General features: G+C 36.9%; 1 protein-coding gene across 2 annotated transcripts in view; it reads right to left on the bottom strand.

The window, feature by feature from the left end:
* Positions 1-1,338: 1,338 nt before the first annotated feature.
* The window catches only part of prkacaa (protein kinase, cAMP-dependent, catalytic, alpha, genome duplicate a), a 48,888-nt gene continuing 32,597 nt past the window's right edge, over positions 1,339-17,629 (bottom strand). The window contains exons 2-10 of one of the 2 annotated variants that reach the window (XM_073856895.1): positions 15,224-15,285; positions 14,757-14,885; positions 14,578-14,676; positions 14,073-14,160; positions 10,324-10,445; positions 9,632-9,727; positions 9,197-9,319; positions 8,947-9,111; positions 1,339-4,033 (exon numbers count right to left, since the gene is read on the bottom strand). In XM_073856895.1, coding sequence (XP_073712996.1) covers positions 3,908-4,033; positions 8,947-9,111; positions 9,197-9,319; positions 9,632-9,727; positions 10,324-10,445; positions 14,073-14,160; positions 14,578-14,676; positions 14,757-14,885; positions 15,224-15,285 — 1,010 coding nt within the window. In that variant the 3' untranslated portion in view covers positions 1,339-3,907. The remainder of the gene's footprint in view (positions 4,034-8,946; positions 9,112-9,196; positions 9,320-9,631; positions 9,728-10,323; positions 10,446-14,072; positions 14,161-14,577; positions 14,677-14,756; positions 14,886-15,223; positions 15,286-17,629) is intronic. The other variant, XM_073856894.1, reaches the window with a different exon arrangement.

The raw sequence follows: 17,629 nt of genomic DNA, 5'->3' as shown, positions 1-17,629 counted from the left end.
ACTTAAATGTCCTAATATAACTAAGCAGGGTTCCCAGACCTAAGTTTACTTCAAATTCAAGGACCTTTCAAGGACTTTCCAAGTCCAATACCCTCAAATTCAAAGACTAAATGTGGGGACACATTTCAAGTGAGGTCACATCGTGTTACCTTTTAAGATACATTGTTACAGTTCCCTTTTCGAGGGAACTTGCGCTGCGTCACTGTGGTGACACTTTGGGGACGCCTCCAGGGGTAAGTGCGTATGAATGTGTATATCAAATTCAACCAATGGTGAGGCTTAACGACAAAGACAGGGTTACGCAGGAGCCAGGAAGTATATCGCTATCTGAAATATTGCCAAAGACTACGTTACAGAGACGCAGGACGTATGGCAAGGGAGACGCAGCATCTCGTTCCCTTCTCAGGGAACAACAGTTACATATGTAACCAGAGACGTTTTCATGTGTCAAACACAACTATGCAAAAAAGCATTTTGGTATGAATCAACATTCGCATACAGAAAATATAAGCATTTAAAGCGAACAGTTTAGCATGTGTGCTTAAAAAGTCCAGAATTTTTATGATATTATTCTACACTACACAGTGAATTATATGGATTCTTTTCCAGGAAACTTATTGCATAAAATAAGCACTTTCAATGACCTAAAAACAAACTTTCAATGATTTCAAGGACCCATGGGAACCCTGACTAAGGCATAGTCCTAGATTAATCTAATCCCTGTCTGTGAAACAGCCCCGTAATGTAAAGAACATTGTGAAAATATAACCTTGATATCTTCACTATTGACCGTATAAAATCATGTCAAAGAATGAAATAAATGTTAAATCAATGACTTAAACTTGGAGTCACTTTTGTGCTTAAAGGTGCAGTGTGTAAATTTTAGCGGCATCTAGTGGTGAGGTTGCGAATTGCCACCAACGGCTTAGTCCACTGCTCACCCCTCACTTTTGAAACACATAGAGAAGCTACGGTAGCTGCCACCGGACAAACATGTCATCGTCGGAGACAACTTAGCAAAAAAACTTGTCCGTTAAGGGCTTCTGTAGAAAAATGGTAGCACAAAATGGCGACTTCCTTGTAAGGGGACCCTCAGTGTATGTAGATAAAAAGGTCTCGTTTTAAGGTAATAAACACATAACGGTTAATTATGAAAGGTCTTTATACACCCCTGATAATAAAGTTTTATATATTATTTTGCATTTCTGTCAAAATATCCTTCTAAAAATTACACACTGCACCTTTATTTAGCTAATGTGACTGGACTTACCAAGTAAAGCTTAGTAAATGCTGCAGAAAAAAACAGAGATAAATAACATTTAAGACAAAACAATAGTGTACTTTTAACAATTAAAACTTTATTGGAATGATACATGTTGCAAAATATTATTCTGTGATTTTTTTTAAACATACTCAATGTGTCCTACGGGTATCCGTCAACTTCTCCAGAAGATAAAATAATTAAGACTGTTAAAGGCAGAGAATATACAGTATTGTTTCCCGAAAAGGTACAATAGACTACACCATCACCATAGCCAAGTCGGGAGGAAAGAGACTCCTGTTATTCAAAATACACTTAGAAAATATGCAAAAGTAAATCAAATGTTTTCTTTGTGATTTCTTTAAAAAGCAAATAGAGAAGTGTAGGAAACTGGATGTGTACAAAGGCAAACTGTATCATGGATTGATGCGCACACAAAAAATATGATTGACAATGTACATGAGACAGATGAGTGAGAGACTGGGATGTGGATTTCAAAGAAAGGGGCGGGGCCTAGAGAACCAGGTGGACATGGAGGGGATGACTTGCCTATCCGAATACCATCAAGAATATCACACATTTCCATGCTCTGACAAAAAGACGTATTTTAAATGCTGCATACAAAGTTTTCAAAATGTACAGAAATGTTTCTTGAACACTGATTGTTTTCTATCACTTTTTCAGCTATTCAAGACCAAAAGGAGGAGCCGTTTCTCCCGTTCCTACGCTCGTTTTATGACACCTTGTGAAATCAGGTGAGCAAAGGTCCCTGCAATGGCTAAACGGTGCCAGGCGAAAGGGACGAAAAGGGCCGTAAGCTTGTGAGAAACGTACACATCGCCCAAATAATCAAAGCCTGTTGTAATCTGGGTTGTGTATCTGGCAGGTTTCTTTAATGAACAGCCGTCCAGTGTCAATAGATACGTTGAGCAATAAAAGACAGACAAAAGTTTTTTGACAAAACATACGTTGAGCTGGCACCAATCTGTCATTTGTGAACGCTCAATAAAATAAACCTACACTAGTGGTACATAACAAAACAAAAATAACTTGAGCATATATGCAAATCACAGAATCGCACAATTAAGGAGGAACGACATCTAATAAACAGCAAATGTCTGACAATTAAAGGCAATGCGTGTAATATCTGTGCCGGTGCTACCCGACAGTCCCATCCAAAACTCAAAGCATTGGTTCAGCCAATGAGGCACCGACTGGGCCAAACAAGGATGGAAATTACACGCTGTACCTTTAACAACTTCTACAAGCTTTTCAAGCATAAAGAACTAAAATCGCCACTACTGGGAACTTTAAAAAAACAACGGGACTTTTGCATTTGGATTGTCTTGCATCCTACAAAGTTAAAGAGCAAGAAAGAAATATTTTAGTTGATTCATTCGTTGAAGATATTAGCAGGTTAGATTTGCAAACTGGTCAATATCATCATTAGACACAATCAAGTCTAGAATAGCACTGATGAATGAGCTTATTTAAAGCATATTGAAATTTTTTGATTCACCTTTAGGTGAGCTGTCAGATACGCATTATTCTCCGAGTCTGGTCATTGGCACGGTACATGGCCAAAAAACGACCATCCCACGTAGCCACATTCATCCCGCATCAGCTTTTTCTATTAAAAGTATTTGTCGGAAAAAATAGCGTGTTTTTTTTTTTCAACAAGCTGTATTGCAACAAGCCTTGTGCTTGAACAATTCACTATACGATTTCTTTAGTTTTCAGTTTCGTGTGTCGATTTATTTCTGTAAAATCCATCTTAGAATTTGAGAAAGATAAAATGTATTATTTCAAGTATACCTGTACATGCTACGGATTAATAACATGAAGTCGTATTGATGATCACGTTGCACTTTCTATCTTTATAACAAGGTGTCTGCAAAAAAAGATGACGCATATCTACAGAAACGATTTATGGCAAAGACCCGAATAAAAGTACACCAAAACTATTAGGTCCCGCAAACGGTACGACATCTAGAACTATAAATGATTTTGTACGAAGCAGATGAACTTTTTAATGCCAAATTAATATTTAAACGTATGACTGCGTGATGCTTAAAATTAAAATCGTGAAAAACGTCAATAAATCAAATCCAGATCTTTTGAACAGTGCAGGTCGGTTTGACTTGGTAGATGGGTAGATAGATGCACAAAAAGGAAACAAGATGTGACAGAATAGAGAACTACAGAGCAAGGACACCTTTGCTAATAAAAACTTTAGATTTTTATCTGGAGAAGCCGAAATTCAGTACCAGAAAGTAACCTCCATATCTCTGAAAAACGAAACGAAAAACAAGTCACAAATATATCCCCATGCCAGCCAAGTGATTGAATCTCTGCCCTGGCTACCAAACAAGAGGGAAAAGATGAAAATGGATAAGTAACAAGTGATGAAGGATCTGAAAAGGCAACACTGCTGGCGCTCTGTCAGGACTATCTGTTCTTCCTCCATCGCCGTGCGAGGGCTCTACACTGCTGCTGTTGTTGTTGTTGTCGTCGATGTCGTTGTTACCGGATACAGACTCAGTCCAGTCTCTCATCAGCTCTCCTTGGAAAACATTTTCTTCACTCTTTCTTGGTTGCCCCACATCTAATTCTCTCCATCTCTCTGCTCCTCCACTGCGGCCGCTATTAGAATTCAGCAAACTCCTTTCCACATTTCTCCGTGAAAGAGACCCGGATTTCTTCTTCCTCGTAGTCGTCGAAGTTGCTGGTGTCTCCGGGACCTTTGCACTTGGGGATGAAGGGGGCCTCCACCTGAAACGTATATACAAAATGGCACAGATGAGGTAAATCATTAAAGCATCTAAATCATCATCGTTATGTACATGCATATTGCAAGTCTTATTGAAGGGGTGCGTGGGGCAAAAACTAATTCGGGGTTAGTTGTAACACGGACTGTTTACATTGTTGCACAAGGTTAAGCGTTTTGGTTTTCAGGTATTTTTTTCATGCTGTCAAAAGACGATCTCCCACAAATTATTGGAAATGTATCATGTTTTCCCAGATTTATTGATGAACGAGTGTTTTGGTGGCATGTAAGTAATTTTTTTCATCAAATGTTTTTTCCGGGTTCTAAGTTGTGTGTAAGATACCAAATCCAATGCTATGTCATATTAATTAAGTGTCTTGTTGACTAAAACATAGCATCGTTTTGAAATATGTCTGCAGCTCTTAGCAACTTTTTTGAAGGACTTGAAAATATTTTGACCCAGCGGGGTTAATTGTAACTCTGTGTTACAACTAACTAACCCCTTAGACTACACACGAATGATTGCTGGCTGCCAACAAAATAAATGTGCCTGTCTTATCAAAAATCGTGCGTCAAATTTATTTTTGTTCATATCTTTAATATTGATTAAATAAGGTCACGTCATAGATTAAAATCATAATGAAATGAATGGCTAAAATCAGACTTTGATGCTCATTATCTCAGAATTTGATTTTGATGTGGTATGTTTATTACAGACTGGGTCACATATAAAAAAATGTTTTGTCTGCTTTTGTCTGTTTTGTGCTGCTTTTTCTCACATATTTAGACATCTGTATCCATTTATAATTGAACTATTGTTAGAAAAGGGCTGGATCAAATTGAAATAGGACATAATCAAGCCCCGCCCTAAATTTTAACTTGTTTAAAGGTGTGCTTAAGACCTCTGGGGTTGTCCGTATTTATGCGCTTGTATGTTGAGTTTCGTTGTGAGGTGCGTTCAAGTGAATATTGTCGTCCCATTCACCAATAATTGCGTACGTTCTCACAACACGTGCGTGCGCACATGAGTTTGTTCTTATACTCGTTCTTACGTTAGTGATTATGAAGTGTTCTATATGAGCGGGCGCATTCACGAAGTTGGTAATTTGCATAAAACACACCCAAAACAGCTTCATATAAGGGCTTTGTGCAGCGCAGGTCCACAGAAACTTTTAGCGCAGTTTGTCATAGAAGCAAAAGAGCTTGAAAAGAAATCAATGATCATATTTATTATCAGTAAAGTTTTGTTTTGCTTAGCATTTTTTATTTGGGAGATTTTGCTGTCACTGGAGGAAGTCAGTTCTGTCCACCGACCAGAGTAACATTAAATAAGTATTGGATGCGTTAACAAATATGACATTTAATTAATATGACAGAGACGCACATCTGTATTTAAAATAAAACGGACAAGAGATCAAGTGATTGACGTTTGGACTTCTCATTACATTTACATGACGTTTACATTAGGCATTAAGCAGACGCTTTCATATAGACATTTAAAAAGTGAGAAAGGAAAGCGTGAAGATTTGTCTTTACGCGCATCTTCTTTATATGTGTAGAAAAATAAGCAGGCTATAATAATGTATAATATAATGTATATAATAAACATGTATGTAAGCAATAAGGTACGAGAGGCTGTGCTGTATCGTGAATAAGTAACGGCTGAAGGGCGTTGTTAGGCACGACGCGAAGCGCAGTGCCTGCAACCCCTTCAGCCGTTACTTATTCACGATACAGCACTTGCCTCGAGTACCTTATTGCTTTTATAAAACGGTTACCACACAATATTAAAGTAAAAAAAATATTAGTGCAACTTTCATGACGTTAAATCAATAAAAGCATTCCTTCCGCTAGAAAAAATAGTCCCTGACTGCGAACAACAACATGAAAGCTCAAATAAAAACAACAAACTGTTCTCAGACTTTGTCTCATTATATGTTTATGTGTTGCTAAGGGTGTTGCTAAGGGCGCAGTGATATTAAATAGAACCGTTGTGTGAAGCGGTCATAGCAGTGTTTTATCATGAATAAAGCACACCTATTGACCAATCAGAATCAAGGATTGGAACTAATCGTTTTATAAAATAATATATAATACAGAAAATATTATAATGTCAAATATAATCATGTACATTTTATATATCAACATTATTATAAACATTATAATTATAGCCTAGTATTTGATTATAGTGTACGTGATTATTGGGTACGAGTGGTTTTAGGTTTTCTTGAATTTTTGCGTATTTAGAAGAAATTTTGATACGAAAGTTTTTGTTGAATCGCGATTTGTTCGTGAAAACACCCGTACCCACATCTCATGCACAAATGTGCGCATACGCATTAGTGAATGAGAACCAATGTTTGTTAACTTTGTTTACAGAAAATGTAAAACAGATAATGCGCATCAAGCGTATTTTGGTTTATGTTTGTAAACTTAAATAAAAAAGCCTGACGTTGCATTATTAATTCCACTTCGTTTCTCATCGACACGCTAAGCCCCACTCGTAAACTCCGGGCTTAAAAATTTTGGGTTTACAACTTTGCAGTGGTGTTGATGCTCGTTTATCTTGTAATTTTTATATATCCGACATGACTATAGACGGTTTTATCGGACACACATGCGATGCAGCAATTAAGCGTCTGAGCGTAACTTTACTTCCGGTCTCTGTTTGTTTAATGGTCTGACTAGTGTCTAAACTGAACTCTGGATCAAATACCTCGTCGAAAATAACAATGTTTTGGTTTCCTAAAGACAAGGGAAGCGGCAAACATGGATTACCGCAATTTGATGGGAGGTTTGGCAGCCGATCTATAGTTAAGACTGTATACATTATATTAGGGCTGCACGATTAATCGTATTTTTATCATGATAACGATATGCATGCCCCACGATTAATTAATGACAATCGTCGCGATTAATGTGCAAAGACCAAGCACAAAACACATGGTCTAGAATCAAGCAAAGTGTTTGTTATGGGCGGAGTCAGAGTAAACGGAGTGTTTCTTTGCAAGTGCAGTCTGAATACGTTAGCATCACGAGATTTACAGTCATTCGAATGGCAGAGCAACAAGAAGAAAGTGCAGAAAACTGTGCTCCTGTTCCGTCCAAACGTGAAATATCAAGAGTTTCAAAAGCTGAAGACACAAGCCGCAACCATAAAAAATCCCCGACCATCCACGACACAGACAACAATAACGGATCGCGTATCATGTAAGTTAGCCAAGGATATGTGTTCAATAAGCACCGTGAGCAGCAAGGGGTTTAAAAAAATATTGCCACATAAAAGGCATATCTTAGGCATTTTTTATTCAAAAATGTTTTGTTTTTATTTTAGTTTAATTCTAATTTGATATAAATATATATTAGAGCCCTGCATTTCAGCCTTTTTACGCCCATTGGGTCGGGTTTCGGACCAATTTTAACATCACAGTTGATATGCGGGCAGGCCTCTGGATTTTTTTAGGCTTCTCCACCTTTATATATAATAATTTAATTAAAAGAAACGTTGAGACATTGATAAATTGTAAAAGAAAGACGTTTAACCTATCGCACGAGTCCACTACGCACATGCACCTGTTTCAACGGTGTTTAGCGTCTCCGCCAGCAGCAGGACCTTCAGTGCTTCGGGGATATGGAGAACTGAATAAAAACCTCAAATACTGTGCATAATCTATAAAAGACTTCTTTCGGTAGTCATGTAAAAAATGTGGTGTAAAGCCTTGAATTTTAATTGATGCATAGCGAATGTGTAAGGTAAAGCAACCTGCATGTTTATTTCGTTTCATGTTTATTTTGTTTTGTTTTGATTCACTATTTTTCTGCACCCCGCCGTCTCCGAGCAACAAAGCAGCCCCGCTCCGCTTTTAAAAAAATAGGGTGTTGATAATAAACATTTAAACTAACATTGTCATATGCTGAAAATATATATATTATATAGACGTTATTGTAGGCAAGTGAATTGTTGATTTGAGAGGCTCATTTGATCCAACAAGTCGTCAACATGATGTTAGCTGTCGGCCGCTAACCGCTTGGTCAGTATCAAAAACCTTAATTTAACAAACAAAAAAAGGCTCTAAAATAAACAACAGATATTTTATAATTTTGACAGTTAAAACTGAACTGCTTTAATTGCTGCAATAGTAGTACAGCTGTAAGGAATCTGTTTAAGGAGTTATTTTTGTTATTTCTGCGGATTTCTTTTGCAAAATCCATGCGGAATTTTGCGGAATTATTTTAAATGTTTTAAAAAGATCTAAGAGAATGGGAGCTGTGGATATTACAAAAAATAAAAAATAAAATAATATAGGCCTATAAAATGTATATAATATTATATACATGGCTGTAAAGTGTAATAAAAATACTGAAGTAAATAGAAGTTTTTCACTAAAAGAATGATCGTATTTTTAATCGTGACCAAAAGTTTGAGAAAAACAATCGTGATCATCATTTTTCCTGTGATCGTGCAGCCCTACATTATATAGTACACATTTTACACCGCAACATAAGCTAAATGTAGTTTTTGATACGCTTTAGCTATTATTTGAACTAAGGTAATCTACTTCTTGTTTAATTTGCTTGTTATCAGAAATAAACTACTCGAAAAGCACTCTGTGGTAATTGATTCTTTGTGAAGTTTACTGGAAGTTAAGTTTGTTCCATGAAAGTTGTTTGTTTATGTTGTTACTGCTGAAACCGTCTAAAATATCATATATCTTACGGTACATTCTGAAAGTAAAAGGATTACGAAAACCATTTCACGTTAAAAGGTAAAGTGCGTAATTTCGATTTCAACCATCAGCTCGTTCTCTGCTGACAGCATTGGTCTCGTCCCAAACTCATGCCATTGGTTGAAAGAGTAGTTAACCCCTTAATCCCAATATCATTATGAGATCCCAGACTCATTTGGGTGGAGTCTTACCTTTTTCTGGTAGATCGCGATCCAGTCAGTGGTCGCAAACCATTTGTGGCCCTTGATGTCATTGACGCCGTTCTTCAGGTTACCGAAACGCTTCGTCAGATCTACCTGCAGCAGGTTCCTCAGCAGGTCCTTTAAGTCGGAGCTAAAATGAGAAGGGAAGCGGACCTGGAAGAAAGTCGAGACGACGTCAGATCGGCAGAGAACACGGTGGAAACAACCACAAGATGATATTCCGTTTCAAAACACTAACCTTCCCAGAGACGATCTTCTCGTAGATCTGGATAGGCTGGTCGGCAAAGAAAGGGGGGTAACCAGCAGCCATCTCATAGATGAGCACTCCCAGAGCCCACCAGTCCACTGCTTTATTATAACCCTGAGAGAGGCAAGGTCATAGCTTGACGTTTTCATTCTGATTGGTTAAAACTTTTTAAGATAAATGGGCACATTTTACATGAATATATTGAGCTTGACAAGCACAAACAACCTACAGCCTATTGCTTGCTTATAGTGTAGATAACATGTGCATTTGATATGGAGTTCTAGTACCTTAAATTAACGTACATGAATGTGTTTATAACATAATATTAACCCCCTGTGCCAATCGAATCATAAATCATGTGTTTCAATTATTCAGCACTGGAATGGCATAAACTACAATCATGAAAAACCCAAATCTGATTCTCACTTTACTGAGGATGATTTCAGGCGCTAGGTACTCGGGTGTGCCGCACAGTGTCCAGGTCCTGCCCTTTACACGTTTAGCAAATCCAAAATCTGTAACCTGAGAGAAGAGCAATGATAATGAAGATAAAATGTAATCAGAGACCAAATGTAATCAGGGAATCATCTTACATAGTTAAAAAACACAAGGCACAGCCGCAGTTATTGCGAATAGGCATGTGCCAGGATGAAATATTCATGTCACCAAAATTGCTGTAGTAGCTTTTATCAAGGTATTGTGCATTATAAACCAGACTTTAAAGACAACTTTTACAAATTTTACCAAATTGACATTTTAAATAAAATGATAAAGGACTGTAAATGGTAAAAATCAATTACAAGTATAAACACAATGCAATAAACCGCATGACTAGAGGGATAGGTCTGAAGCAAAAACATGATACAGGTTCACTGCTGAAGTTTAATACTAGAGTAATATAAGATATTCAACTTTAAAGAAGACTGATATAGTGTAGAAAAAACTTAAAATGTACTTGAGCTGCGTCTTTAACCCTATACATTTAATATAAAGAGGAAGATACTGTTCAGTGACAGGACTAAGGAAGCCACACAGTACATACTTGTTTGCATGCATCATCAGTTTTGCCATCACAATAGTTTGTAATGCTGTCACACATGCTATTGATGAGTGTTTACCTGTATGTAGCCCTGCTGGTCTATGAGCAGGTTTTCAGGCTTCAGGTCTCGGTAGATAAGATCAAGCGAGTGAAGGTATTCAAAGGTCAGAACTATCTGGGCGGCGTAGAATCGGGCATGAGGTTCACTGAACCAGAGAGAAGTTAAATATCAGCTCATAAAAACTGCAGGAATAAGAACCACCAAGATATAGAACTTTTTTAACAAAAATAAGTATGTGTGCTATACATGAAACTAGAAATATAGCATATTACTTCACTTTTTACATTTACTAGCAATATGGACCACTCAATGTTACAAACCAGATTTTGTTAACTTATTACGAACTGCCCACATAGACATGAGGGTCGCTCCAAAATAATATTCTGTAATATGCAATATTAAAACAAACTAAAGCAACCCGTTCCCTGTAATAAGTTAAAGTTGGATCTACTAAAACAAATTACTTCAATTAGTAACATGGCGCCAGCATTCTTTATTATTAAAAAAAAAAAGTTGAATGCCTTCAAGAAAATTCTCTTGTTTAAATATATAAACATAAGACAAAAATGGAATCCGCACACTGAACTCACAAAAAAATATATTGATTTATTAAATCGTAGTAACGTTTCGGGCTACCGCCCTTCTTCAGACTTCAGAAGTCTGAAGAAGGGCGGTAGCCCGAAACGTTACTTCGATTTAATAAATCAATGTATTTTTTGTGAGTTCAGTGGGCGGATTAAATTTTTGTCTTATTTAGTTGTATTTTCGGGTTCCGGCACCTGCTAGTGTTTGGATGTGCGCGTCTCTCTCTTTAGTAAATATATAAACATACAATATTTCAAATGAAAGAACTAACACTCTGCTTTCAACCAAAAAACTAAGTTTCATCCTATCTTACATTTACATTTAGTTATTTAGCAGACGCTGTCATCCAAATCTGTTCTCTTTTGATCGCCTCTGAAATATGGGTCGTTTTCTTCAAAAATACCACATTTTGAGCAAAAGGTGAGACAATTGCATTTTCATTAGAGATCAGTTTTAAAACAATGATCAAAACAAGGTTTTTTTGACCAGTAAAGACTTCTTTCATAAGTTGTGTAAGAGTGCCACCTAGTGGATAACAGCAGAAATATAGATTGCCGTAAAAACTCGTCATTGGCAGGGAAGCCTTTTTTTTACCTAATAAGCGAGACAACGCGTCAATAGCGATTGTTAAAGTGTGAAATTTAAAGGTGCTCCAAGCGAAATCATGCGTTTTAGACCATAAAGCATTTTTTGTTACAGCAAACTTCTCCTCACTATCTGCTTGCTGCCTGTCCGCTGATCAAACTGTAAAAAACCGCGCAGACAGCCTAGGCTCCACAAACTGCAATATAAACCAAGTGGCCAAACCTAGTACCAGAAACGATAACAAAGCGTTCCAGCCAATAAACGACAAGAAGGATTTGGGGGTTAGGCGCCTTCATGAAAGCACGGAAGGGAGGGGGAGGAGTTAGCTACGCTCCGTTTGTTTGAAAACAGTTCAAACATCAACAAAAAGTGACGTCACACGGATTCGCTTAGAGATGCCTTTAAGTTAAAACAAAATCTATTTGTAGGTTAAAATATAATTTTAAGTTAATCAAACTTTTACTTTTCACAGTGTTTCACTTTTAAGCTTGGTATGCAATTATGTAATAATTTTAACAATGTAACTAAAATAATATATTAAACGCAAAACCTAGTATCAGAAACCATAACAAAGTGTTCCAGCCAATAAACGACAAGAAGGATTTGGGGGTGGGGGTTAGGCGCCTTCATGAAAGCACGGAAGGGAGAGGGAGGAGTTAGCTACGCTTCGTTTGTTTGAAAACAGTTCAAACATCAACAAAAAGTGACGTCACACAAATTAGAGCGCCTTTAAGTTAAAACAAAATCTATTTTTAGGTTAAAATATAATTTTAAGTTATTCAAACTTTTACTTTTCTCATTGTTTCACTTTTAAGCTTGGTATGCAATTATGTAATAATTTTAACAATGTAACTAAAATAATATATTAAACAAATCAATACTTAATAAATCGTAACTGAAACACACTTCAGAAAATGAGACCATGATGCACTTGATGCCACAAACGCTAGCAAACAAGCAAAAAGTTGTTGTTGATATAAAGTTGACGCTACATTATTGGATCCGGTTAATTTTGTACAATTAGGTGACCGCAGTTACAATTAACTGCTAAATGTAGCAATAACAGCACATTTAGGGCGAATTCCAATCTGAAGTGAGCATCCGTATTTGAAGAGCAAATCATCATCATCAATCGGCTGCAAACAGGGTAGGTTGACAGTCGGTCACTAATTTTGTCCATTCCTCGCGATTTTTGGCAACTTTTCGTAGTTCGCTTATTGTTGCTGGTACATCCTTGTTGATAAGTTCCCCGATATATTGGTGGTATAGTTTTCGCGCTCTGCCTTGACCTCTTTTGCCGTGTCGCTGTTGTGGGGTGTACAGGACGTACTTGTTGATCAAGTCACTCTCATGTCTTCTTAAGGAATGTCCTACAAATCTTAACTGCCTCTGTTGTACTTGAAGGACAAGTTGGTTGCGGCCGACTCTTTCATAAACCTCTTTATTGCTTTTCTTGTCCAGACGTTTTATGCCTAGCATGATTCTGTAACAGTTGGTAGCAAAGCTGTTAAGTTGGTCTCTGAGTTTGCTGTTAAGGATCCAGCTCTTTACGTGTAAACTCTGGAGGGAGGAGCGCAATTGTGTCTCATAATGAAATACACTTGGCGAATGAAGTAATGAAACTATTTTTTTCTTTAACAACTTTTGTGTTCCATCACTTTCTCTTTTAAGGCAGGGTGCATGATCTCTGAAGGTTAATCTTGACAAGATGCAGATTGTCAAGATTTGTCCATTTTTATACAAATGCAATTTGTATAATCCGCGCTGTTAGAGGGCGCCAGATCAAATCAATAACAATGACGTAGATTAATGATGCTCTGAAGCAGTGTGGACTGATGGGATTTGTTGTCTTTAACTCAATCGCTGATGGCCATCAATCAGACGGGAAGGAGAAATCATGTTACACATGAGGTAAAGTAATCAAGTTTTATAAATGTTGTGTTTGATGATATCACTTTTTTCATTATGTAAGGTTTCATGTATTGTTCAAAACGCAATTGTTAGTCATAGATGTTACAGCATTAGTCCAATACGATGGTTTATTAACACAGCACAGATGAACAAACTTACCAAATAAAAAGCGAGTGGCCCGACAGACGCTATTACTTCCGCATTTGTCCACATCACACTGTTGTCATGTGGTTTTACGTCAGTAAATGCGGTAACAAAGGGTAACGTAGATATTAACGTCATTTACAGGCGACTGCACTGCCCCGTGTCGCTGTTTAGGGCAGCAATTTTCTCATAATTTACAAGTAGTTGAAAACATTAGAGATATTGTTAGTAATCAGCTGGACAAAATATATAACACCGGACTAGTGGTTTTTGGATATTTTACTGCAAATATATTGCATTTTATTGCATAAGTATTTTACTAAAAACCTTTAACTACAATGTGGTACGGTTCTGAGTATGACGCAGGAGTCAAATGCAATGACTAAAAAAAAATTAAAAAAAATAAAACACTAAATAAAAACAAAACGTTTAGTCACTTCAGTATGGTGGAAACAAAACTAAAACTTCCTTTAGAACTAAATAATTTAAAGTAAATAAAAATATAACTACTGAAAGTTTTGAACCTATAATCCTTCACAAAGACTCACTGAACCGTCCAATTCTACGCAAGTGAGAAAACATCTCACCCCCAGGAACATACTCCATTATCATATAAAGATTAGTATTATCCTGAAGAGAAAAGGGGTACAAAAGTCATTTCATCTATTACGATGCATAATTCAATTCAATGATTCCACTGCCATGCAAATCAAGTATAGGGTGGCATATCATTGATTCAAACTGGTACGTGTTATACATTTTTTTTAAAAAGGTTTAATTAATTATTGTTTTAATTTGGTACTGTTACAAACTTTGTTACCAATGTAGAGTAGAGAGAGAGAAAAAATAATGACTTTGGACTTAATGTACCTGCAATTATAAAAATCATCCCTATATACAATTATAAGTCTGCTATAAATCTAGCAACAACGTGAATATAGCGATACATTTGATTTGGTCCTTCAGGTGTTATTAAACTAGACTGACAATGCTTCCTTGCTCTTCGAATGGTAAATATGAGGGTGTTATGACTGAGATGTACATTACCTTGAACGAGTGCTCCAATCGCACCAGGAACGGAAAACTGACGGCCTGCAGGATGCGTTTCTCATTCAGCGTGTGTTCTATCTGTTTAAGTTTAACCACCTGAAAGACAAAGAAAATTAAGAACCAACACACATAGCTGAATGCATATATTCACACATATACATATACATGCATCCTACCTTCTGTTTGTCAAGAATCTTCATAGCAAAATGCTGGCCTGATTCTTTGTGCTTGACTAGCATGACTCTGCCGAATGAGCCTGTGCCCAGGGTCTTCAACCTCTCGAACTGATCCAGAGATGCAGTGTTCTGAAAATAAACAGAAATAAATACAGTGTTTGAAATATTTACTAACCTAATTACGTTATCACAAATGCACAACAGCTTGAATAAAAAGTTGATTGCATGAATTTCTGCATACCAAGCACAATTTGAGAACAATCCAAATACCATCTTCAAAAGAAAAAGTGCATGTGGACGTGCATTGTATTATTATTACTACCATGACTTTTTCCATGTCCACTGTAAATATTACTTAACTGAGACTAGTCAATCAGTTCAGTCTGTGTCCAGAAGGGGGCATACATGAACTCAATGACTGTTTGGATGCGTCTATGCAGCAGTGGGGATAAATTGGCTTCACTGACCTGTGCTGGGTTCTCCCATTTCTTTAGGAAATCTTCTTTGGCTTTAGCGAGAAACTCCTTAACTGTAAAAGAAAAAAGGCAGGAGATACCATTATGTCAACAACAATCACATGTATAACATCACACTTGTTAGAATGGTCTGAAAACGGCCTGTCTATTGTATCTGCAAAAAAAGTCAAGTAAAGTGCAGAAATGACCGAAGCAAAAGAAAAGCTAATGGTTCTTTGCTGTGAAGTAGCACCTACATTTTTAAGAGCGATGTCTGTGGCAACCTTTTTACAACCTTTAGAACAAAGTAAAGTCCAGAGTTGCTTTATGACAGTACCTCACAGCATTTAGTCAGCTGTGCTACGCATAAGAAAACCTGTGTGAGAAAACTAGTATTTACCCTTTACATAAAGCTTTTAAATGATTCAGTAGCTGTAAGTGTTTAATTTGATTACCTCTGTTCATTTTTTGTAGCGTGCAACTCAAAAACAACCCATGAAATACACACTTCTGCTTAACACAGTGTTTTGTACAGATGTCGACTTTAAATTCCAGGTCATTGCTAGGTGATCCATTAGGAACTGTGAAGTCTGTTCTCTGCTTATAACCAAATATAAAACTGCAGGACCCACAGTATCAGCCCACTTCCCTTTTTTTGTCATGTTTGTTGTGTGTTCAGAGCCTGTGGGCTCTGGTTAGGTCCGTTCTAATTTCCGCATTGACTTAGCTTGTGTTATGTAATATTTCATGTACCCACCATGACAGAAGAAGGGCTCAGACCCAAATCAATATCTATGGTCACGCTCTTATGGTCCTTGTATGTGAAGAATACATCGTTTTAGGGCTGCATAACAACTAATCATTTGCAGAATAAAGGTTTTTGTTTACATATGCGTGTGTGCTGCATGTATGATTTTAAGAAACAAATTTTATATATTAAAGGGACTCCACCCTTAAAAAATATGCTAATTTTCCAGCTCCCCCAGAGTTAAACACTCGATTCCTACCGCCCTGGAATCCATTCAGCCGATCCCCGCGTCCGGCGGTACCACTCCCAGCATAGCTTAGCACAATCCATTGAATCGGATTAGACCACTAGCATCGCGCTAAAAAAATAACCAAAGAGTTTGGATATTCCTCCCATCCAAATCTTGACTCTTCCGCAGTTACACCATGCACGAAGACCGACGGAAAATTAAAAGTTCGATTTTCTAGGCAGATATGGTTATGAACTTTACTCTCATTCTGGCGTAATATTCAAGGACTTTGCTGTAATAACATGGCTGCAGGAGGTGTAGTGAGATTACGCAGCAGCCAAAATAAGTCCCCTTAGTAACTTTTAATAGCGAGGGACTATTTTCAGGCACTGTGTCATATCATATTAATATCAATGAGAGCAACTTTTAATTTTCCGTCGGTCTTAGTACACGGTGTAACCACAGAAGAGTCCTATCTTAAATAGGAAAAACATCCAAACTCTCTAGTCACTTTTTAGGTACAATGCCAATGGTCCAATCAGATTCAATGAACTATGCCAAGCCATGCTAAAAATGGTAGCGCCAGACGCAGAGATCAGCTGAATGGATTCCAAAACCGTAAGAATCAAATGTTTAATAGGGAAGCTGGAAAATGACCATATTTTCAAAAAAAGTGGAGTGTCCCTTTAATATATATATATTTTTTATATAATTCTTAAAATCATACATGCAGCACACACACACATATGTAAACAAAAACTTTTATTCTGCAAACGATTATATAATATAAATATATTTATATATAAAAATATAGAAATGCATATACACACTTAAATATATACAAGCATGTGTGTATTTATTATATGATAAAACTTTTATTCTGCAAACGATTAGTTGCGATTAGTTAAGTTTTGGAAAGATCAAGTGTAAAATCAGGCAAGCACACCAGTAAATTATGGCAATATATCAAATGTTATTATCAGGATAATTGTGCTGAAAATATAAAATTTCAAAATATTGAAAATATTTGCTTGTGTTAATCAAGCTTTAAATTGTCACAATTTTTTTTTTTAAATAGCAAAATCTCAAGATATTATATCAAGCACTGTCATATCGGCCAATAATAAAGCCCTATTTATGGCAACCCTTGCAAACAGAGCACATTTCCGTCCCTTCGCATTATTCGGCTGTGTGGGAACTTTCAGATTGCAGGCTCTTCCTCATTCCACAACACCAGCATTCACTCTTGGGAAATGCACGCTGTCTTAGCTTTTGAGAAGGTCCAACTGTTGCCGTTGCTGCATCAAAAGACGACGTCCACAGAAACTTGAATAACTTGTGTAGAAGACGCTAATCTACGACACACCCACATAAGGCATTCCTAATGTGGACTGCTTTCAGAAATCAAAGTAAGTGCATTAAACAATCTCACACAGCATGA

The sequence above is a fragment of the Misgurnus anguillicaudatus genome, chromosome 19 (assembly GCF_027580225.2).
Source record: "Misgurnus anguillicaudatus chromosome 19, ASM2758022v2, whole genome shotgun sequence".
Taxonomy (NCBI): domain Eukaryota; kingdom Metazoa; phylum Chordata; class Actinopteri; order Cypriniformes; family Cobitidae; genus Misgurnus; species Misgurnus anguillicaudatus.
Note: the sequence above shows the minus strand (reverse complement) of the source record. Positions and strands in the feature narration are given on the sequence as shown.